General features: G+C 41.0%; 2 protein-coding genes across 5 annotated transcripts in view; both read right to left on the minus strand.

Annotated features, from left to right (window-relative positions):
• Positions 1-18,212, minus strand: part of TXNRD1 (thioredoxin reductase 1) — a 57,750-nt gene extending 39,538 nt beyond the window's left edge. The window contains exons 1-2 of one of the 4 annotated variants that reach the window (XM_039877912.1): positions 18,063-18,212; positions 16,488-16,597 (exon numbers count right to left, since the gene is read on the minus strand). The gene's annotated coding sequence lies outside the window, so the exon portion shown is untranslated. Of the gene's footprint in view, positions 1-16,487; positions 16,598-17,909 lie in introns of all 4 variants that reach the window. The other 3 variants (XM_039877910.1, XM_039877909.1, XM_039877913.1) reach the window with 3 other exon arrangements.
• On the minus strand, positions 6,196-8,758 carry EID3 (EP300 interacting inhibitor of differentiation 3). The gene has a single exon (XM_039877914.1). It carries the CDS (start codon positions 7,559-7,561, stop codon positions 6,452-6,454), a length of 1,110 nt encoding a protein of 369 aa, XP_039733848.1. The 5' UTR covers positions 7,562-8,758; the 3' UTR covers positions 6,196-6,451.
• Positions 18,213-22,901: the final 4,689 nt, after the last annotated feature.

The following is a 22,901-nucleotide window of genomic DNA, read 5'->3' on the forward strand; positions in this document are numbered from 1 at the left end:
TGTTTGGGGTGTGGAAGGGGGCGCAGTGGAGGATGGAGGAGGAGGCGCGGCACTGTGGCTGCCCCTTGGCAGCACGGCAGGTACACATGATGGCTCAGGGACTGAAGGGAGAACACCTGGAAGCCAGCAACAATGGGGACAAGACTGCGTCACCCTGACCGTCTGTACAAAAGGTCTAACATGAGAGGCTGGTAAACACAGCCAGTATTCATCAACTGGCATTATGGCAGAGGCTCCTCCTTCAATACAAGGCACTGTGGGGGGAAAAACAATTTGGTGATAATAGCCATTTGGATCAAAGAATCAATGTAAGCTTCAAATAACAAGTTACTCTCCATTTGGCCTCGAAGAGCATAAGGCTGACTTGCTGGTTTGAGAGAATTAACTAATAAAGACAGCTAGACGTTCTTCTAGAAAATAACCATTTTTAATCTCAGCCGCATTTTATCTGCATGTACTTAACCCAGATGGTGCCAGAACACAATCACTGGCTGCCTCAGAGAAAACCAGCAGTTCTTATAACACCCTCCCCCAACAGATCTACTTGAACAAAAGAAAGAAAATGCACTGTCATGCTGAAAAGTCACATACTTCTCCCCAAGGATGTTTACAATCTGTTCTGCACTGAAATTCTGTATCGGACCTGGGTTCTTACGATTCAAGGTTAAAGTCAAATTACATCAACCAGTGCCCAGATTTTACAATGAAAGCTCTGAGTGAGCCTGAACATGTTCAACTGTAAAATCAGTAAGAAGCATTCAGCTGATCCCCAGAACTAAACATGATGTCTTTGCATTTTAATCCAACTTAAAACTGAAATTGCTGTCATTCAGCTCCAGGTAAGTGGTTTCCCACCTGAAATATAAATAAGATAGACAGCAGAAGGCAGCTCCCCAGACAGTGTAAGGAAGGAGCACACAGATGGGGTAAGGAGAGACAAGAGAGAAATGCTCCCCACTTTCTCCTCCAATTCCAACTGCTAGAAATAGTGACTGCTGGTCACAGTCGCTGATATAGGAGTTCTCAAATTTTTTAGTCTCAGGATCCCTTTACGACCTTAATTTACTTAGGACCCCAAAGAGTTTTGGTTCATGGGGTTTATTTATTAATATTTAGCATATCAGAAATCAAAACCAAGAAAAATGTTAATACTTTAAAATATTAAATATCTTAAATATTATTAAACATAAAATATTAAAAAGTTTTAATTAGCAAGAAGAGTGGCATTGTTTTATATCTTTGTAATTGTCTTTAAGTGTATATCATAATAAAAGGCAGCTCATATCTTTTCTGTGTTCTGTTGTAATATCACCTGTCACGTAGCTTCTGGAAAACTCCATGGTATACTTGCAAGAGAATTAGAGTGAAAAGGGCAAACAGCAACTTAGTATTATGAAGATAATTTTGACCTCAAGGACTTCCTGAGGGGCCTCAGGGGCCCCCAGAGGAATCCAGACCACACTTTGAGGACCACTGCTATAGGACATAAGGATAAACACACAACACCTTACCTGCAGGTGTTTGCTGGGCTTACTACATGTTGGCTATTCTTCCCTTTCTTCCACCCATCTCACAGCAACGCCTTTCTCGCACCCACAACCCCAGTAAAACTGCTCCAGATCCGCCCCCGCCCCATAAAGGGCCAAAAACAATCCAAGTGTGCAAAAACAATGCTGAAAGCAATTCAAGTGTGCCTATTTCTTTAAAATTAGAATAAGTAATCTTTATTTTCCCTCAAAGCATTATTTATATCCTTGGGCACAGATTTATACTGAGTTTTCTCACCATTATACGTGAGTTCCAGCGTTGAACTGACCTGGGTTAAAATACTTGCTCTACCACTCCCCAAACTAGGTCATTATGTGCTGGCTGGAAAATTACTGCTTGGCTATCGCCTATGGGAACATAGGCTATCGTCCATGGGAACATAGGCTATCGTCCATGGGAGCATAACATACTAACAATAAGCTTTCTGCTTCTGTACTCCCGCTTGCACAACGGACCTGTGTGTTGGCAGGTGGTGAATAGGAGAAAAATAGACCTTTGTGTTTAAGACAGAATGAGGAATGAGATTTAGGGCTTAAAAACTCTGTACCTCTACATTTCGGGGCTGCTTAATTTGGGGTCTGCATACCCCTGGCGGACCCAGCTGGCTGAATAGAGTATGTTTCCTATAACTCACTGATTTCTGGTGGTCCGTGTGTCTTTCGGGGGCTGGCAGCCACAACAATTAGGGCTAATAGCCTGATTCTTAGGAGTCTCTGTCTTTACATTTGTAAAATGAAGTTATATACTCCTGTAATTTACCAATCTGCAGAGTTTAAATGAGATAAAACAAAGCAGCACAGTGGCTGAGAGGGAAAATCCTTTTCGTTACTAACTCTCTCCTGTCTAAAGAAGGGAATCTGACTGGGACTAAGTCAAAAAGCTCTAGAGTGTTTCACAGATCTCCCCTGCACTCCCCTGTACTCCCCACCTCCCTCAACTACTTGAAATGCCCTCTTCCCATCAAATCCTGATCCAGTACATAGACAGACTGAAGGATGTTATCTTGTTTTTATTCAATGTGTACAAACACAGCACCCTTTCTAACACATTCCTTTAGGGTTTAAAGGATTCTTTTATCAAGGTTCTAAGACTCTAACATAAGTCCCATTTCCTCCACTGCCTCCCTCAAGCTCCCAAACAACATTCTCCCTTTTCTTTCTTGCAACTCTATTAACATATGCTATCAAGGAGCACTTATTACACTTATTAGCACAGGCTGTTCTACCCCAGCCCCTTCACGTCCTTCAAGATTTAGCTGGGAACCTTTACTTGACAGTGCACAAGTTGGGTCCTCCTCTGAGATCCCTGCTGGCATCACTGCACAGTCCCATCAACTCTGCAAGGACAGGCATCCTGTCTTTCATCTCTGCATCACGAATGCCAACTTTGCATGTATGTGATGTTCAAAAACATTTCCGAACAAAAGACTTGGGTGCTAGTTCCTAATCTCTTATGTATACCGAGAGGCTGGGTTTCAGTTCAGTGTTCTCATCCACAAAAATAAAACTGTGGAAAAACACTAAAGTACGAAAGGGAATGGCACAGTGGGTTAGAAGTCTGGATTTGGTCAAAATCTGGACCTGACTTTGCCACTTCTGTGTGATCCTGGGCAAGTTCCTTAAATTCTCTTGCCCGGGTCCTTGTTTGCAGAGATAAATAATCTCCACCAGGTCCCAACTTCTTGTTTACTTTGAAATCTGACTGCTCTGTTGCTGACATGGGGCAGCATCCATTGGGGTTGTACCTCAAGCCCCTTCGTGCTTTGGAGGATTATGGGCCAGCAAAGAAATAACATTAAATGGTGGTTTGAATGCTACAGACCTTCTAGAAGACACTGGGCCCTAGGCCTATGACAGGAGTTGGCAAACTACAGCCTGTGAGGCAAATCCAGGAGGCCTATTTTATAGCCCCTGAGCCGATAATGGTTATTAACATTTTCAAATGATAAGGAAGAAAAAATTTAGAGTAATAGTTCATAATACATAAAAATTATATGAAATTCAAATAAAATTTTATTGGAAAACAGCCATGCCCATTTGTTTCAATACTATCTATAACTGCTGTTTTGGCAACAACAGCATAGTTAATTAGTTTCAGCAGAGGTCATATGGCCCACAAAGCTTAAAATATTTACTATCTGGCTTTTTGCAGAAAAGAAGTTGCCAACTCCTAGCCTAAGGAAATTCTGAGTCAATGTCAATGGGTAATGCTAGGTGGGAAATACCAAACAGTAATACTGAGATGAGTACAAATCAAAGAATCATCTTCCTGCTCAGATGATTTGTACTCATCTAATACTGAGATGAGTACAACTCAAAGAATCATCAACAAGTAGAGATGCTTGTTGCACTATCTTTCCCTAGGGAGGAGCAGGGAAGTTGACTCTCCATGAACAATTAATTATCTAGATCTTTGGCTATTATGCACCTAAAGTATCTAGAACCAAGGTAATATTTAACATTTACTCTGCAGCAACTATTCTGGCAAATTATAACAGATCCCATTCAAATGCCTCCTTCCAGGGGTCTTCCCTTACCACCCTGAGGTGGCATCTCCACCATTATCCGAGCAGTTTTTTCTCAGAGCAACCATCATGAACAGCAATACTGTTGTCTCCCCCTCCGTGATAGGCTGAACAGTGGTCCCCAACACTGAGGTCCGAATCCTTCGAACCTTTGAATACACCACTTGTAAAAGGGACTTTAGGGATGTCCCTAAATGTGATTTAAGGATCTGGTGACCGAGGGATTTTCCAGAATCATCCCAGCAGGCCCCACTTCATCACAAGTATCCTGATATGAGAGAAGCAGAGGGAGACTTCATTACAGTAGTAAATGTAAAGACAGAAGAGGCTCCACACTCAGCTCTGAAAATGGAGGAAGACACTGAATCAAGGAACACAGGCAGCCTCCAAAAACGGAAAAGGCAAGAAAACGGATTCTCCCCGCAGAGCCTTAGCAGGAATTAGCTCTGTGAACATCTTACTTTTAGCCCAGAGAAAAGATTTTGGCCATCCAAACCGAAGAACTGTAAAAGGTAACAAATTTGTTTCTTTTAAGCCATTAAATGGTAATTTGTTATAGCAGCAATAGGAAAGTAATACATCCATTGAAATATAAATTTCATGAGAGTTGGGTCATTTTCTACCCATTTTCCCCAGGGCCTCGGGCAGCGCCTGGCACAGTAGGCATAGTTGCTGAGTAAATTAACATGGCTGTCACTGAGTCTCACATACTCCTAGTAAAGACACTAGACATTGAACAAGGCACATCTGGTGAGGAGTAAAGAACTAAGGCAACATCTTTTTGCTCTCATTAAGAGTATTTTTTCCTTGAACAGCAAATCTCTGGAAAACCCAAGGAACTCATGTGAGAATCAGTGAGGCCAAAAGATGCTTTCATGGTTGCTAAATCAAAGGGTGGTAGACACAGGGAAGAATCAGCATTCCTTCAAATGAAAAAGGGGAAGGAATGGCTACTTTAGAAAATAATTGGCTGAGTTTCATGAGAAATTTCTATTTTTTGCTAAAAACAGCCACTATTACTGAAGAACCCTCCCCCCACTAAACACATGTAGGATCAGTCCACTCAATCTTGATGTCATTCATTCAGTCTGGATTTCCTTTCCCCACTTCGCACTAGACTTAGTAGGAAAGTTTATCGTTACTGCTATGCAAAACATTTATCCACCTGCCAAATAATGCTTAATGGCAAAATCCGCCACTACCAAAGATTAAATTCCTACAGGGATCGGGAAGCTTATAGGATTCCTCACTGCGCATTCAAAATCTGTTTTTTCAAAACTCAAATTTTCAGTAATAACACCCAATAAGGCTATTTTTTTTTAAACAATTGCAGGTAATTTTTAAAAAAGCATTTACAGCTTTATCTGAAGTGAAGAACTTTTGAATAAATTAATCTTATATTTCAGTTTAAACAGGGACGGTTTGCAGGCATTTCAAACCCTATTAAGAAATGCAAAATTGAACTGGGAACAAATATTCAAGGTTGTTACATAATGAAACATCACTGATTCTGAAAGATACTCTGTACTGGCAGAAATTACCAAGAGAAACTAGAGAATTAACCAATTAAATAAAAACTATAACTGGCTGTGGATTTTGCATTTGAAATAATTTGACAAAAATATCTTCTACCTCTGAGGATACTGACAAGGTAATTCGATTTCTTGCCCAGTTTAACATTCAAATGGAATAGTTTTCAAAAAAATTTTTTATGGTTCTCTGGTGCCATAACTTCTCACAATCCCATACATTTGGCCTCCACTTCCCCTACCTAGAATACCTTTCCTATCTTTGACCAATTCCCGCTCACCTTTAAGCACTTAATTGATGCCTCTCACCCTTAAGCACTTGATGCCTCAACTATCATAGTAAAGAAACTCTACTTTTGTTGAGTCTAATCTAATCACAGGAGAAATTTAGAATATGGATACCCACTCATTCATCTTACTGAGTCCTCTTCGCAATGAAGAAAGGCATCCAAATTCTTTTATAGTATTAACGCTGCATATTCACTGCCCTAGGGATAGTCTTTCTTTACCATTTTTTTCATCCACTCTTTCCCCAACCTGGTTAGGAGCCCCGTATGGAATTCCATTGGTTCCCTGTAACACAGGAACACAGTATCACAGAGCATCGTAACTGATTTTTATTAATAAAGCGTCTTAAAGGACATTCAAAAAAATTTCCCCATGAATATGCCAGAGAATGTTTTTAATAACCGAAGATCATTACAAACTTGTCAACTACCAAGAAAATTACATTGCACGTAAAACAATTTCTGATGTTCCTGAAAATACTTTTTCACTTCGTAAGAAATACAGTATGTGCTTCTGTTTACTTTAGAAAAGCCACAAAATGCATCCTATACTAACAAAATATTTAGTATGAGTTTGTGATCATAGCCTCTGAGATTTCAAAAGTTGCCACAATATTTCTCCAGTCCTGTAAACTCAAAGATATAACACCTTGTCTTCTGCCATAGGAACTGGGATCATTTCCCTCACCCATTTGGTTAATATTAATTGGCTCTAATATTGGCAGCCTGTCTTGGTCAAGCCTTATTCTTGCAAAACCATCCCTTATAATGAAAGAAACATAAAATATATTCTCCACAGTACGAGAAAAAGAATTTGGATCAATCACAAACTCAAAATAGGAGACGGGAGTATCAGGATACTTTCGAAAGTACGTTTGCAACAATCCCAAGATTCTTTCTACTTCTTTTTCTGTCGCTTCTTGATTACTACTCAGGTCCAACTTCCTCAGCTTTATAGGCATATCCCTATGTTCTTCCATTTTGTGCGCTTTTTTCTGGTCACGTCGGCGCTTTCGTGCAGAAGACTCTGACTTGAATGAACCAAAAACAAAGTGGAATGTTTCAGCTTGCAATATCCAGGATGTTGCTTCTTTCTGTACTGTCTCCCAGAAGGAAAGGGCTATATTATCATCAAAACCACTCAACTCATTATGTTCATCACCTTCCATCCAGTTTAGACCAACAAATATACATAGAAAGTCACAAAATGCTACTTGATTAAAATAACTCATATCACAGTTTAGCTGCTTTGCTTTTTCTTTACCCAAATCAGAAGCCAAAACAAGAAACTGGGCATCGAGGGCTGCTTCTCTTGTTCGGCTCACTTCGTCAAACAGGACATTGGCTTCTTCAAGAGCCTCGCTTAACGAGTCGCTTGCTGTGTTCACTATGTCTTCACGGTTCTGCTGGACGGTACTGATGAGCTGCCGGTACTGCCTGCGGATACTCCGGCACTTCTCCTCGTCGGCCTCCAGCCCTAGGAGATGCGGATCGATGTCGGCCTCCCCATAGTTGAGGTCGTCAGCGCAGTCGGCAGCCCCCACCGCCACTTCCACCTTCATCGGTTCCGCCTCCTCTGCCTGCTTCACGGAGTACGCACGACTGGTGATGGTAACCGTCGGCTCCTCTCCTTTCTCCACGCCCCTCCTCAGGGAATCTTTTTCATCGGACATGACGGTTACTGGAGGAGCTCGGGTATAGTTCGGCTAACGGCTTTCGCAACGATTCGGACAACGGCGGAAATTGAAGGGGTCAGTCGGGGCGGAGGAAGACGTCCGCCCATGCGCACTGGCAACAGGGCTCGGAGGCCCCGCCCCCAGCTCGATCCGCCTCCCGGTGGCCACGCCCCGCGGAGCCCGGCCCCACGCGTTCGCAAGCAGGTCCGCGGAACATAACACGCACGCAATAATGGGTCCCAGCCCCACACTGAAATAGTGCCCGTTTAAGTGACAGCTGTTGTTTTAGCATTTACTGACAGTATCATCTAGCTTTCAAAGAAACACCTGGACAATCTATGACAAAATTGTGAAGGAATTAAAGGTCCTGCACTTTAAAACATTTGCTGTCACATATTGCAGTTAGGTCGACCTTCATTTTTCTTTCTTAGTATGACTAAAAGATGGGGCTTTTTTTTTGAAGGGGAGAGGAGACTAGATCTGGCTAGATTATAAACTGCCAGTAGGGCCAAGGATCTTGACAAACACAACTTCCATTACAAATAGGCAGTGAACTCTAAGGGTTCATTTGCTAGGTTGTAGTTTGGAACTCAATTCTTCATTTTACAAATGCAAATTACTTCAATTACCTTCTCGGGCCTTCAAAAACCCAATCCCTTCCAACCTACCCAAATGAGGGAGGGGGGAGGTATTACTCAGGCGAACTTTGGTTCTCCACCACCCAAGGGGGGAAGAATAAAGTGGGTACAATCTCTACAAAAGAGCTGTTTATTTGTAAGCTTGCCAAAGGCTAAAGGACATAAACTGAATGGACAATAAATATGAACCCTAAAAGGTGAGCAAAGGCTATTAAGATTTTAAACATAATCTGTTACAAGGCTATGGAAAGCATATGCTGTAAATCAGGTGATTAGTGGCAAAATTTGCCCACTAGTCCATTGGGAATTCTCGTACAGTTGGAAAGAGGGCTCAGTTCAACAGTGACACAAGCAACAAAGTGTAGGTATCACTGGAAAGGAATACACCGTTTTTAAAGAGAATATGCACTCTCAACCCACTCAACCAAAAGCTTTTAACCACTGCAACAGGTGGATAGGAACAAGCAGGGTTTGAGTCCCACACTCTAACAGGTGGACTTATCCTGCTGTCAGCTACCTCCCCAAACTTCTCTGTGCCTCCTTTTAAAGAAGTGGAGGAATGGGGGAGGGCGGAAAGGAAGGAGAGAACACACCATACTTCACCTGTGGTTTCAAGGTACCATTAAGTAAATTAGCCCTACCTTCCTTCCTATGCATCTAGACTGGTTCATTTTTCTTTGACATTAACAGAAAGTTTCTTGCAAATACATGAACAGGAAAACCGAATAAGTTACTCCAACACTTTTATATTACTATTGTCCACCATTATTTCTTTAAGTAGGGGTAATTCAGAAGAAATATGCATTTTTTAAAAACACCACACATTACGGTTATTTGCCCTTATATATTATCCTGCTGTATTAGACTGTTAGCTTCTCTAAAGCAAAAACTTGGTTTTAAATCTTTTAAGCAAAGCTGTTTTCACATGGATGCATTTGAGTACACACATTGGAATGTATAATTGAACACAGATTAAAAATTTGTTCAAGCACATATTGCGAGTTATTTGGCAGTAAAAGAATAATTTCACAGATTAGTTTGAGAGAGTCTACACAATGAAAATAAAAGTTGACTGCTTTTCAGAAAGTCAGTCTTATCTTTCTCCGAAATAAAAAGTGAGAGAAAAAGTCAGGACCCAGAATCATCAAAGGGGCATATCAGTGCCCTCCCGCTCCAAGTCTGGCCAATTACAATCTAATATTCAAACCTGCTTTAAATTGTAGATGAAAACACAGTTAATTCCAAGTCCCAAATTCAAAAGGGTTTGCTTTTATAGTTAATCATATTCTTAGGAGCTTCTGATATTCACTTCAAATTCAATAAAAGCTATCTATAAAAGAACTCCAGAGGATAAGCCAACCCTAAGGTGCCTGTTTTCTCCTGGCTCAGAGAAGGGAACACAGCCTGATACCAATTTGCTCCATACAGAGCCTTTCATCTAAGAATTTCAAAATGCTTTGGAGATAAATTAATTCTTCTAACCTACTTAGAAAGGATTACTAATACTATTTACAAGAATTTCTCAGGAGATAACAGCCCACACAACTTGCCCGAAGCAACAGAACACATCGGGACATGCATCACATCATTACGTTGTGATTTCCAGTGCTGTGTTCATTCTAGGCTAGATCCTTGACCCTTAAAACCACAGTAACATGTAACTCAGACCGTCCTCAGACAGCTGTACTTGAATATTCTGCCTTCTTAAATCTGCCTTTAGAGCACAAGGTTCAGATGTCACCTCAAAATAAAAATCATTAGGTGAGATTTTTATTAATAGCAAAAGTATGCTATTATTTCAAAGAAATTACTAAAGTCTACCTTCATTCAGTAAGACTAGTTCAGGCAACAAAAGACACACACAGCTTGGCCTTCAAGATAATTTAGCTCCTCTCCCCTGCTTTTTCCTCTTTCAGGAGTTGCTGCCAGGGGCTGAATACGGCCCCCTCTATTTCCTTTCTTCCTTTCTTCAGTTTTCCCTCCAGTCTTATTTTTCGGTCCCTTTGCTCAGAGTTCAGATTCATTCATCCCAAGCATTCTTAAACTCTTTCCTACAACCTCCAGCATTCAACCCAAACATAATGGGATGGCTGTCACAGATTAGAGGTCTCTCTCCGGCCAAATAAAAAAAGAACTTGCATGGGTCCACTCTTTTCCAGTGGGATTTTTATTTCAGGATTAATCAACAAATAGCTGCTTAAGAGACTCCTGAGCCAAAGCCAGGAACAAGCCGGGTTTGAGCCCCACACTCTAAGTGGACTTCTCCTGCTGTCAGCTACCTCCCCAAACTTCTCTGTGCCTCCTTTCGCAGCAGTTTTTTCCCCCTCATCCTGCCAGGGTATCGATTTAATACTGAGCCATGAAAAGACGCAGTAAAGTCCTGCTCCGATTTGTCAGAGCAGCAGGACAGTAGGTGTATTTTCTTTTTCATCTTAACTTCCTTTAAGATTATGTTTGTGTGTGTATATTTTCGCTTTGTTTGGTTTTTCACAGTATTAAAGGTACACTTTGCTATGATTAAGGCAGATATCTGTTTTTCAAATGAGTTTCTAAAAGACATGGCCAGTAGAAGGAGGCAAACCTTGGTTCCAATCTTGACCAATTAGCTTAATAATGGTGTTAGGCATGTTGCTCAACCTCTCAGCCTCCAGTTTCCTCATTGGTAAGATGGGAATACTACTACTTACATCATAAAGTTACTGTAAGTATTGAATTAGAATTATGTGACAGATTTGACAATAGTTTCAACTGTTGGGTAGATACTTCATAAGTTTTAAATTATCTCAAAGATAGCAAATGGTTAATAAACATTACAAAGAGAAAAAATATATATATACAAACAAGTAGCTTCCCTCCTGGATGTTGTTTTAGAAACAGAAAAATATTTTAAAGGTTAAACCCCTAAGGAGGAATACAGGAATATATCCCACTATAACAAATATCGGTGAAAAGAAAAGTGCCTTATAATACAATTTTAAAACCTAAGGATTCAACCAATGGCAGTGTGTATATACTCTGAAGGGTAAACCTCTCTACTAGGTATTCTGAAGCAGGTCCACAAAGAGTCTGAGACCAAGCAAAACTATTTATGTACATTTTTCTCATGAATGGCTCCTTGGACTTCAGATGCTTTAAAAAACCCAGTATCCAAAAGAGACTTTGAATAACTATTCTATTCAAATAAGATTGCTTTATTGTTCGTGAAATAAAGATAAAATGACAGTCAAGTCCCACAAAATAATCTGGAGCCATTCAATGAAATATTTCAGAGTATATTAAACCTCCAACCTTGCTCTGTGGTCAAAAGTCACATGCTTTGTTAACCAATGTCACCATAAAAAGAGAGAGAGAGAGAGAGAGAGAGAGAGAAAGAAAGGAAGAAGAAGGAAGGAAGAAGGAAGGAAGGAAGGAAGGAAGGAAGGAAGGAAGAAGGAGGAAGGAAGGAGGAAAAAGAAAGAAAAAAAAAAGAGAATAAAAAAAGAAAGAAAAAAAAAAGAAAAGGAAAGAAAAAAAGGAAGAAAAAGAAAAAAAAAAAAGAAAAAAGAAAGAAAGAAAGAAAAAAAAAAAAAAAGAAAGAAAGAAAGAAAGAAAGAAAGAAAGAAAGAAAGAAAAAATAAAGAAAGTCACACTTTAACTGACACTTGGGAGAGCCCAGTGCTGACTGACTTGCCAAGCCTCAAGAATTAAGGTAAACAAGGGTGTGAGATGAGACTGGAACCTTTCAGGTTGTAGGAGCTATTATCAACTGTCTTGGGACATCTCAGAAGTCAGCAATGACCCAGAGGGTTGTTTGACAGACAAGGGGTAGGAAAGCACTGGTTATGTCGCCTTTAAAGGAGGTAGTCTGGAAAGAACTCAGATCTGGAGGTCTGGGTGCAAATCAAAAGTCATGCTTTATTCGTTTCCACTTATTTCCTTCAGAGTTGGAGATTCCTCATTTGTAAAATGAGTCTACTGGATGTCTTTCTTCTCTGCCATATAGCATGGCTGTGCTTCTTTGTAAAAAAATCATATACAAATATTTGTTGAAAATATTTTAAAGTATATACATTGCCCTATAGACTTGTGTTAGAGATAACAAAAAGAGTGCCTAGCTCAATGTCAAGGACACAGGAGCTCAATAAATAGTCGCTAAATAGACATAATGTGACTTTCTTCTCAACTGACCTGGGCACATCTGCACAGACTGCCCGAGGTGGACAACACTGCTACCACATAGCTCTTTAAAATTCTCAACTGCTTTATATGCTGCCTGGACTCTCTTCTGAACAACTTAGGGCTCGGTCTCTGACAGAGACAGTCCACTTTCACAAAATAAGACATCTTGTAGCTAAATATCTCACTTAAGTGAGCCTCCTCCTCTAACCCTACTATCATCCATTCAACAAATACTACTTGAATGCATACTAGCTGTTAAAAAAAAAAAGATATAAAAATAAATCATTTTCATCCTAAAGAAACATACAATTTAGTAGGCACAGAGGAATGCAGTTCCACTCACCAAGCATCTAATGAATGAATTCTAATTTGCTAGAGCTACGCTAGGAATACCAAGATTTACATGGGCTCAGCCCTGAATCATGAGCACACCATCACACTAAGGAGATCAGGCATGTATCCTAACAGCAGTAACACAAAGCCAAGTGCCAGAATTGTGAGTACACCAGAGTGAACTTTATAGACAAGCCTGGGTTCCATTCCTGGCTCTGCCACTTAACTAGCTATGTAATCTGGGCACACTCCTGAAATTCTCAGGGCCTCTATGTTCTCATCTGCCAAACTGAATAATACCACCTCCTTTCACAGGACTATTGTGAGGATTTAATCAACTAGTTTCACAGCATTTAGAGTCTAGCAGTCAACGGTCAGTAGACAGTCAATAAATGGTAGCTGCTATCACTAATAGGCATGTCTTAAATATTTGCTGAGCTCCATCTAATACAGACCTAGGATCACAGGCATGAAGAATAAGACTAATTCTCCACTTTTGATATGTAAACCAAAAAAATTCATTGGCAGGATTACTCCTTTTCCAGAGATGATTCATGGGAGTGCTGTGGGAGCACAGAGAAGAAAGAGTAGACAAATCTGGCCTTGTACTCTAAAACAGGGGTCCCCAACCCCCTGGCCTGTTAGGAACCAGGCCGCACAGGAGTTGCAGTGCTAGCAATCACCGCCTCAGCTCCACCTCAGATCATCAGGCATTAGCTTCTCAGAGGAGCACCAACCGGTCCCTGGTGCCAAAAGGTTGGGGACCGCTGCTCTTAAACAGGCAGTTGGAAAAGTGGGTTTGAGCAGAAAGAGAAGTCAGGAATTGAAATAAAGAACAAAACGAAGAAGGGAAATTTTAGGGACTATAGCTGTTAACAGTACTCCCCAGAAGCTTCCTATAGGTGAGGGAGCAGACAACCAGAAAAGTAGGTAGGACCCAGATCCTTGAGGATATGGGATACCAAACTAAGTAATGTGCACACTGCCATGGATGCAGATCTGGGGACAGCAAAGAAGCAATTAGGAAGATGCTCTGACAGCAGACAGACTACCAGGGGAAGAAGATCAAAATTGAAAAGCCAGTTAGAGACTGCTGGAATGGCCTGGGCAAGAGGAAATGAGTACCTGAAATAGGATGGGGAAAAATAGGGGCAGTAGGTACATATGTGGGACACGGTCAGACCCTGGTAAGTGAATAATATTGCCTTAAAGAAATTAAGTCCCATATTGCCAGTTTTAGTCTTATTTCCCAATATTATTATCTCAAACTACTAAAAGTCTTAAATATGTCCAGCACTTAGTATTCCAATAAGCACTTTTTCGTTCACTTTGCTTTTCCTCTCAGAAATACCACCAACAGGTATTTACACAAGTGGTTTCAAAACTCTGGAGGCACTGATTTACATATAACGAAGTTTCCCTGTAAGAATACTTGCAATCTTGCCCTTAAGAACTAAAATGTTCTTGAAAGCCAGATGTCTTTGAGCAATAGGAACTTTATTCATAGTCCTCAGAATTTAGTAGCTCGAATTTTACACATGGACATACAAGTCCTAGCCACAGATAGCACATTTCCCTATTTTCCTATTCAGGTATAAAGTGTAACTTTCCTGTTGAGTTACCGTTTGCTATTTCCTACCTATTCTATTTTGAGTATTAAAGAATAGTCTTTTCTTTTCCCCACTACTAATTTATTCAGCAACTGATCTTGACCAAACTACCTTATAGGTTAAATTAAGTCTCAAACTTGATATTTATCACAAATACCTGAAGGGGCTGTTTATATATAAAGGCAAATCCTAGGTTTACTTAACAAGACAGCAGGTAAAGCCCAGGCATGCGTATTCCACAAGCATTCCAGAGGATTCTGTGCAGGTCGTCCCTAGACTAGGTTTTTGAAACATGCTCCTTCAAAACCTTCTTATAGGCAGTCATTTAAGCTCATCGGTTCCCTCCAGAAGGCTTCTCACTCCCTGGTCGTCTACAGTAAGTACACTAAAAGCAAGGTCAGTTCTGCTGTTATTTACTGAGGAGGAAAGGAGACAATGGAAGAAACAACATTAAGAGGAGAAAGGTAGAAGCAGACATTTTAAAAAGCTCTCTCTCCATATTTTAAGTTGCAATTAAAGTATGAAATCTTAACCTTTTGTTTTAAGGTGCTGACTTTAGGATTATAACACTAACCCAATGAGCACTCGATTCTCCACCAAATAAAGGCCTTTCTCCACTCAAACCCAATGTTTCCTAAAGCATTTCAGAACCCACCATTTAGCCCCAAATGTGGGCAACATTTCAAACTAGCAGTCCTAAACCTTGTGTCTCTTCCTCCATGTTTTAATACTCTTAAAAAAAAAAACAAAAATAAATGATATAAAGTAGATTGGTAAGTTTACTTAAAAGAGATGTACTAAATGATTTAATTATGAATCAGTGGTGTGCTTTTGCCCATGGCATTGCACCTCCTAAATGTCTGAAATTATCTATGATCACATGGAACTGAAAACATCAGATCAAATCAATAAAATGTGTCCAAAGCTTATAAAACCAGATTCCTTTTATTCCCACTGATGCTAAGACCAGGATCACCAGCTGAATTTATACAAAGATTAAATGCCTACATAACTTTTTAAGTGCAAATTTATGTCACAGACAGAGCAAACAGAACGATCATACAGGAAGGAATATTAACAGACCTTGCAAATTAAAGGTCTCAGTAACACAATATATTCTAAATCAAGCCAAAGCCTTTTTCTCTCTTTAATTATTTTCCATTTATTTGCTATTTGTCTTTGAAGTCTATCTCCATTTCATATACCCATTTTTCAAAAGCAAATTCTTTTAGAAAAGGTAATAAATAAAATGCAAATTAATTGTTAACATCCTTCCTAAAGGCACACACAGCTAAACAGATTTCACATTTAAGTGAAGTCTCGGGTTTACTTTATCAGAAGGCAATATTTATGCATGTTCCATTTCTTAAAATTTACGTAGATACGAAGACAAAAAGATAATCAGCAAAAATTAGAGCAGATGTATCAAGGTGATGAGCGTTATGAGGCTTTTTAACCTGGTAACCAACTACACCTGGTGTAGAGCATCACCCATGTTGCATATCCCTTTAAACACGCACCTAGCCTCCAAGCATTTTGCCAGTATGGTAGGCCATGACCCCTCCCTCAGTGGACTGTCCCAAGGTAGCAGTGCCGCCACACCCGCCACCAGGCAAAGGAAAGATTTCTTTCTCCCTTTTCCCTACATCCAATTATTAAATCTGAGCTAGAAAAAAGACACCTGAAGAGAAACTCACTCAGAAGAGGTTCCTGGTTGCTCTTCCCTGAGCCAGGGGTTTCTGGGTTTCCCTCCCAGAAAATTAAAGAAGGTGACAGGGACGACGAAAGTAAGCATTTCCTGATCCCCTTTTCTGAGTACTTCCCTAAACAACTCACTTTCAGCAGTTTACACTACTGCTAAAAATGATTAAGTTATTTAGATTTACTCTGAAAGAGGGAGGGACAACAAGAGAAAATAGGTCACTTTTACAAACATATTTTAAAAGGTGAAAATAGTTACGTATTCCCTTCCCCAATTCTGAAGTTGACCCCACGTCTCATCAACCTCGATTAACACGTGAGCTAGCCCCAGCGTGTTTCTTTGTCATTTTACTAGGATGGGCTCCATGTGGAGGTTCCTTCGCATCCACCCTGGCTTTGAAAGGAGGGCTGCGACCACGAAGGGCTCCAGGGGCTCGCTCCCCGCACACGCGGGTGAAACAAACATTACAGTCTCCTACCTACCTTCAGGGTTGGACCATAGCCGCCTATCTTCCTCCTTTTCACAAACACAACCGGTACGCCGGTTTCCGAGGTCAGTTCGGACAGTGCTCCCTCGAGGCCCCGCCCGTCCTCTGTGGCACAGAAGCAGAGAAGGGAGCGGGTCAGGCTTCCCGGCCGCGGCGGGAAGTGCGCGGCGGGGGCGGGGCTTCCGCGTAGCCAACTGCGCGCCCCCCAGGCGACCCGCATCCCGCCCGCCGGACAGCGCCACCTGCCTCAGCCCAGGCAGTGCCCTAGCTCCGCGCGCGACCAGGCTTGGATCCTGGACCCCGTAGACGGGCACAGAAGCTGGAAACATGGCCTCGAGGCCGGCTCCTAACGCCAGAGTTCCGGTCAGACTCAGACTCAAATCATCGCAAGTCTCTCTTAAACTTAAACGACCTACTTTCCCAGTAAATCCGGAATTCAGGAAAGCCTCAAAAAGGAGGCTTAAGGCACATTTATCTCAGCTTTTATAAAGCACCACCCAACTTAATCCTCCTTTGAAGGCTGCATCCGTACAGAATGCCAAAACCCAACTTCCAATGTTTCTTTGAAATTTGAACCCCTGAGGCAAAATAAACACTGCCCACTTAGGTTGATTTATTTAGGAACGTTGAAGCAATACAGCAACACCCTATATGACATATGTCATGGGAGCTAATGGTCCAACTTACAGACGGGTGAATTTAGAATGAGTCAGTGAGAATTAAAAATAGACTACAGTTACACTGACATCAGGCCCATTCAAGAGACAAAAGCCACACCAACACTCAAGTATAATTGGTAATAATAGTAATAATAATAGTAGCTAATACTTCTGCAGTGTTTTGTATATATGAACACTTAAATTTTCACAACTACTTTTTGAAGTAGGGCCTATCAGGTCCATTTCACAGATAGGGAAAGTGACTGCCCAGCTTCAAGTAGCTAGTCAGGATTCACTGTGGTGTAGGCTTTTATCCGCTACCCAGGTACTGCCTGATATCGTGAGATATATAGCATTGGTTCCGCTCTTAGCTGTCCTGTTTAATTGCCTGGGGCAAGTCATATGATCTTGAGCCTTGGTTTCCCCACTTACAGACATGGAAATACATTATGACTTGCCAACCGCTCAGGATTTCTGAGGATTCAATAGTGTAAAATTCCTTGAAAGGCATCCTCAAATTGTTATATACTCTCTTAACGCTGTCGAGGGCCTGTCAATCCATCACGTTATCTACAGTTCAAGACTTATGCACTAATAAATGATGCAAAATCCCATTTTCTCAGATATTCTGCAAACTGTCTCTACAAAGAGCTAGTGGAAAGCAACCACCAGTCGACAGGGAGCCAGTGTCGCCTACCACAGGCCAAGCTTTCGCTGACCCGTGTGAAAAAATAAACGCCTCCAAGAAGCTTGCTTACCTTAGAAAAACCTCATCCCTACTCAAACACGCCTTAAAACATCTCCCTTCTCCTGTATTCCTCACGCACCGGCAGGCGAATGCTTATGTTCCCAGCATGCTGACAGCCTCAACACTCGGAGCTTTGTCTGTTGTCAGTTAACCCGAAGCTTACATGAACACGAGCTCTAGGACATCAGGCTCTTCAGACGTCCCACCACCTTCCGCTCCGGTGCAATGCAGGACAGAAGCAAAGAGGGGAACCGGTTTGCAGGTTCCTCGCGATTACAAGCCACTCCCTGCTCTGAGTGGGCGGGCCAACAGCCAGAGTCAGAATGACAAAGCAAAAATCCACTCCTCGTGCAGCTCTGGCAACCTACGCTAAAGGTTTAGCAAACCAGGAGCCCCTAATTGGGTGATACCATATCCTCTTCCTGCTCATAGCGCCACCCTCCTCCCTCAAGAAAGGAGAAAAAAAATTTAAGGAATGTTTGGAACCAAAATAAGAGTGGGTTTTGAATGAACAAATCTGGACTATGCCCTAAAGCAGTGACTCTAGAACTTATCTGCGCACCCGTAATCATGGGATGATCTTTAAAAATGCTTACGCCCTGCTCCCACTCCCAGACATTGTGATGTCATCGATATGGGGAGCAACCTGGGCGTCTGAGTTTTAACTCTCTGGGCAGTAGCAAAGTTGGGGACTCAATGCCCTCAGGTAATAGATTAGTCAACCCGGCAATTCCTGAAAGTAAGTTATCGGGCTTTCAAAAGAAACTTCTAGTCCACCCTGAGTAATCCTGAAAAGAAGTGACAAATTCTCACCAACACATAACTTCCCCTTATAGTTCTTCCTCCTTATCCCACTCAGGTTTGAGTTTGTCATGTTTGTTTTCAGGAAAACTGAGCATATCTTTAATTCCAGCGATGGCCTGCCCCTTGCAGCTGCCCAAGTGAGCCATGCTCTCATACTTCCCTGCTCTTACTCATATTCTTACTCAGCACCTTGCACGAGTAGGTGGCTATGACTATTGGCTAAACAAACAAACAAACAAACAAATAAATGTATGTGTGTGTGTGTACGTATGTGTGTATGTATGTATGTATGTCTTCCCCACTTCTTTGTCTGGATACTGCCAAACTAAAGCACGCTTAGGTCAAAGGGTTGCTGGTTTCTTAATCCAAATCTCTGAGTCTCTTCCAAGCCTCTCACCCACTAAATTGACACTGTGTCTGCATGATAACCACCACAGTTTACTCCTTCTGGGGTCCCTAGAACACAGGATAGGGCTAGCACAGATCCATCACCTGAGGGCATTGGGTCCCCAACTTTGCTATTCAGGAGACAGTGTGATTTAAAGAGCAAAGAATGAAAAATGTGATAGAAAGAAAGCTGGAACTAATGGAGAAAACAAACTATTAACCATTTGATAGGCCTTAGCTCATTTTATCTACACAGTAACAGTCCACGAACCAGGGTCATAAACTCCTCATTCTTAAAAAAATATATAGAACTATAGCTTATTTCAAAAGTATGTCTTAGGTGAGGGACTTTAAAATAATTTAACTTGAAATAATGTACTAAAAGCAAGTGATAAGGATTCATTTTGAAGTGCCTTGTATGACAGGTCAGTTACTATAGTTAATATTTGATAACAGCATAAGAGACAAGGTTAGATAAAGCATTTAACTTCACACTATTCTTAAGTGAGCAAATTGTAGCACAAATTCCTAGAGTAGCTTCACATCGGTTTTTTTTTTTTAAGTAAAAAAAAAAATCAATATTTTTAAAAACCTTAGCTTTTCTTTTAAACCCTTCTCGCTGCTGTTAAGGGCCCAGATGCCTTACCCTTGTCACAAAATAGAGAACTTAGTTCTACCTAGTTGTTGGTTAATGGAAAAAGTGCCTCATCTCCCACCTCTTCCCATCATGCAGCATCTGTTCTAGTCATACATCTTATACTTCTTGGCTGAGCTCATGTTATTCCCTCTGCCTGAAATTATTTTCCCTAAAGACTACTTTCAAACCTCATTGGAAATGTCACTTCCTCTGGGAGGACTTCCCTGATTCCAACCCAGTGTTTATCATTTCTCCCCTCTTTTGTGTCCCCGGAAATACCTAAAAATAATTACAAATCATCTAAATCCAAGAGAGCTTTGGGAAGGCAAAACCCTTATTTATCTTGTCTTCCCAGAATCTGCTATATATAGTAAGTACTCAGAAAATGCTTGAAAACACCCTCTGTGTTCCTGAGCTAACATCTAAGCACATTATAAACAGATTTATACAGATGTCTGATCAAGGATCCTACTGCATTGTACTGTTCCTCCTATAAATAAACCTTTCTCACACATATACACCACACTGAGCTAGAAACCTTTCTGACACCCATACCTTTTCCATTCAATCCTTTAGTAGCTCTCTAGGACCTTGAGATTCAGTCTAAACTCAATTGTACTGACCTGGCAAGGTCCACCCTTATCAAACCTAGTAGTCTGCCCTCTACTTAAGCAGCAAAACACTGCCGGAGGAAAACAGGAATTAAAAGTGATTTCGCTTTAAAGTCAAGACCGCAAACCTCAATGTGTCCCCAAAGCTGCCCAGCAAGGCTTTACATCTCTGATATTTCTGTTTTACCAGTTTCCAAAGTGAATATTTCACACGTATTCCTCTTGTCTCAAATGTCTAATACACCTACACCTTGCCATTGGCTCAGGACCTGTTTTCTACTTTAGGAAAATACAATCAACTAGACAGAACTTTCTCCTATTTCTCTCTCAACCACCAACCTACCATATTACTTGCCTTCACTCCTGTTTTAAGAAGCCCAACTTCTCCACTTGTGTATGGATTCTCATCTTTTCCTGCCTTCTCAGTCTTCAATAACTTCACTCCTGAAATTATCTTCCATTTCTGGCATCATCAGTTTCTGGTTCTCTACCTGATCATTTCCATCACCATACAAACACACTGCAGCTTTCCCATTTTAAAACCGGCTCCTATGATCCCATGTGCCCTAACCCCTGTAGTTAGCACCCCATTTCTTTGCTCTCCTTCACAAAAGAAAATGGGGAGAAGAATTTTTTGTACCCTGAAGAAGAATAAAGTAGAGTAGGGAGGTGAAGGGGAGCGGGATTTTGCCACCCCAAAATGTGTCTCTTTGGCATAAAATTTATTTTAGACTGATTATTTTTAAGAAACAAAAAACTCAGGAAGAGCTTTTTATCTCCCCCTTAATTGCCTAAAAGAATTTAGGTAAAGGGCCTATTCCAGAAAGAAGAGCTGTCACCAGAGATAACTACAAAGAATATAAAGGAGGTGTGGTGGGCTTGGGGGAACTTAGCGAGGCCTGCTCATTCAAAGCCCTTTCTGTGTCCTTGCCATGTCCCACTGTGATTGCATGGTATAGCAAACACTTGTTTACTAAACATTTGTTTTTCCATCTCCATGTGAATTGCCTTCCTCCCCTTTGAAGTCTCAGACTCCTACCCATTCTCCTTAGCTCTGGTTGGCATTCAAGCCTCAATTGCCTGATTGTCTTTGGGCCTCATTTTTTATGGAGCCCCGTACATATGAAATTAAACTTTATTTTCTCCCATTAAAGAAATTAATAAGAAATTAATTTAATCGAATTCTTAAACCAGCTAGAAGAACCTACATGAGTAAAAAAGAAATTTTTCTCCCTAACAGAGGTCAAGAAAGATCTAAGAATATGGCACTTAAACAGAGACCAGAGTGAAATGAGGGAGCAAGCCATAAGAGTATTGGGGACGGGGCAGAGGATTTTCTCAGCAGAGGAAACAGGAAGTACTAAAGCCCTGAGCTGGGAGTCTACTTAACTTGTCCCAGGATCTGCAAGGGAACCAATGTGTCTAAAGTTCAGTGAGCAAGAAAAAAAGTGGTAGGTAGTGAGGTCAGAGGAGTATCTGGGGCCCCAAGGCCATAGTTAAGATTTTGGATTTATAAATGTGATAACAAGCCAAAGTTTCATGAGAGGATAGCTTCTATCTTACAAGTGTTGCTTTGCTGTGTGGGGAACAGACTAAGGTGGACAGCGGGGCGAGGAGGTCAGGACTTAGAGTGGAGGAAGATGGACCAGTTAGGAAGTTACAGTGGTGGTCCAAACTTGGATGCTTGGATTGGTGAGGTGAGAAGATATATTATTTGAAAATAAAGCTAATAAGCTCTGCAGATGGGTGTAATGATGGATGTAAAAGAAAGAGAAGAATCAATCATGACTCCAGAGTTTTGGCTTTGGCAACTGGGTAAATGAGGACATTCTTTAATGAAAAGGGAGAACATTCAGGTAGGAGAAGGAAAGATGGGATTGGAAGAGATGGAAAATAATAGTTTAGGACAAATGGAGATGCTGAGTAGGCAGTGGTACCTGGAGTTCAAGAAATAATGCAAAAGATTTTTAATGCCATGTATATTAGTCAGGGTTATCCATTAAAACAGAACCAATAGGATAGATGATAGATAGATAGACAGATAGATAGATAGGGATTTATTTTTTAAAACTGGCTCACAGTATTGTGGGTCTGGCAAGTCCAAAACCTGCAAGATAAGCCAGCAGCCTGGAATTAAGTCAGTATTAAGTCTGAAGGCAGTCTGGAGGTATAATTCCTTCCTCTTTGGGAGACCTCAATCTTTTCTTTTAAGGCCTTAAAATGATTGGATGAAGCCCACTCATGTTATGGAGGGGAATCTGCTTTACTCAAAGTCTACTGATTTCAATGTTAATCACATCAGAAAATACCTTCATAGCAACATCTAGACTGGTGTTTGTCCAAACAACTGGGCACCAACTCGACACACAAAATTAACTATCACACTGTAGAACTAGATAAAATTACCCAAGGAATTAACATATTTAGAGAAATAAAGACAGTCTGGGACTGAGCCCTGACAAGATGCAAAGGAGGAGAAGGGTCCAGCAAAGGAGCTGAAGGCGGGTAGGCAAGAAAAAGAGAGAGAGAGAGAATATGGTGTCTCAGAAGCCAATGAAGAAAT

The sequence above is a fragment of the Pteropus medius genome, unplaced genomic scaffold, assembly GCF_902729225.1.
Source record: "Pteropus medius unplaced genomic scaffold, Ma_sr-lr_union100, whole genome shotgun sequence".
In the NCBI taxonomy this organism is placed as follows: domain Eukaryota; kingdom Metazoa; phylum Chordata; class Mammalia; order Chiroptera; family Pteropodidae; genus Pteropus; species Pteropus medius.

Excerpts from the sequence above, each read along its gene's own strand:
- EID3 (XM_039877914.1), bottom strand. The coding sequence starts at position 7,561 with ATGTCCGATGAAAAAGATTCCCTGAGGAGGGGCGTGGAGAAAGGAGAG.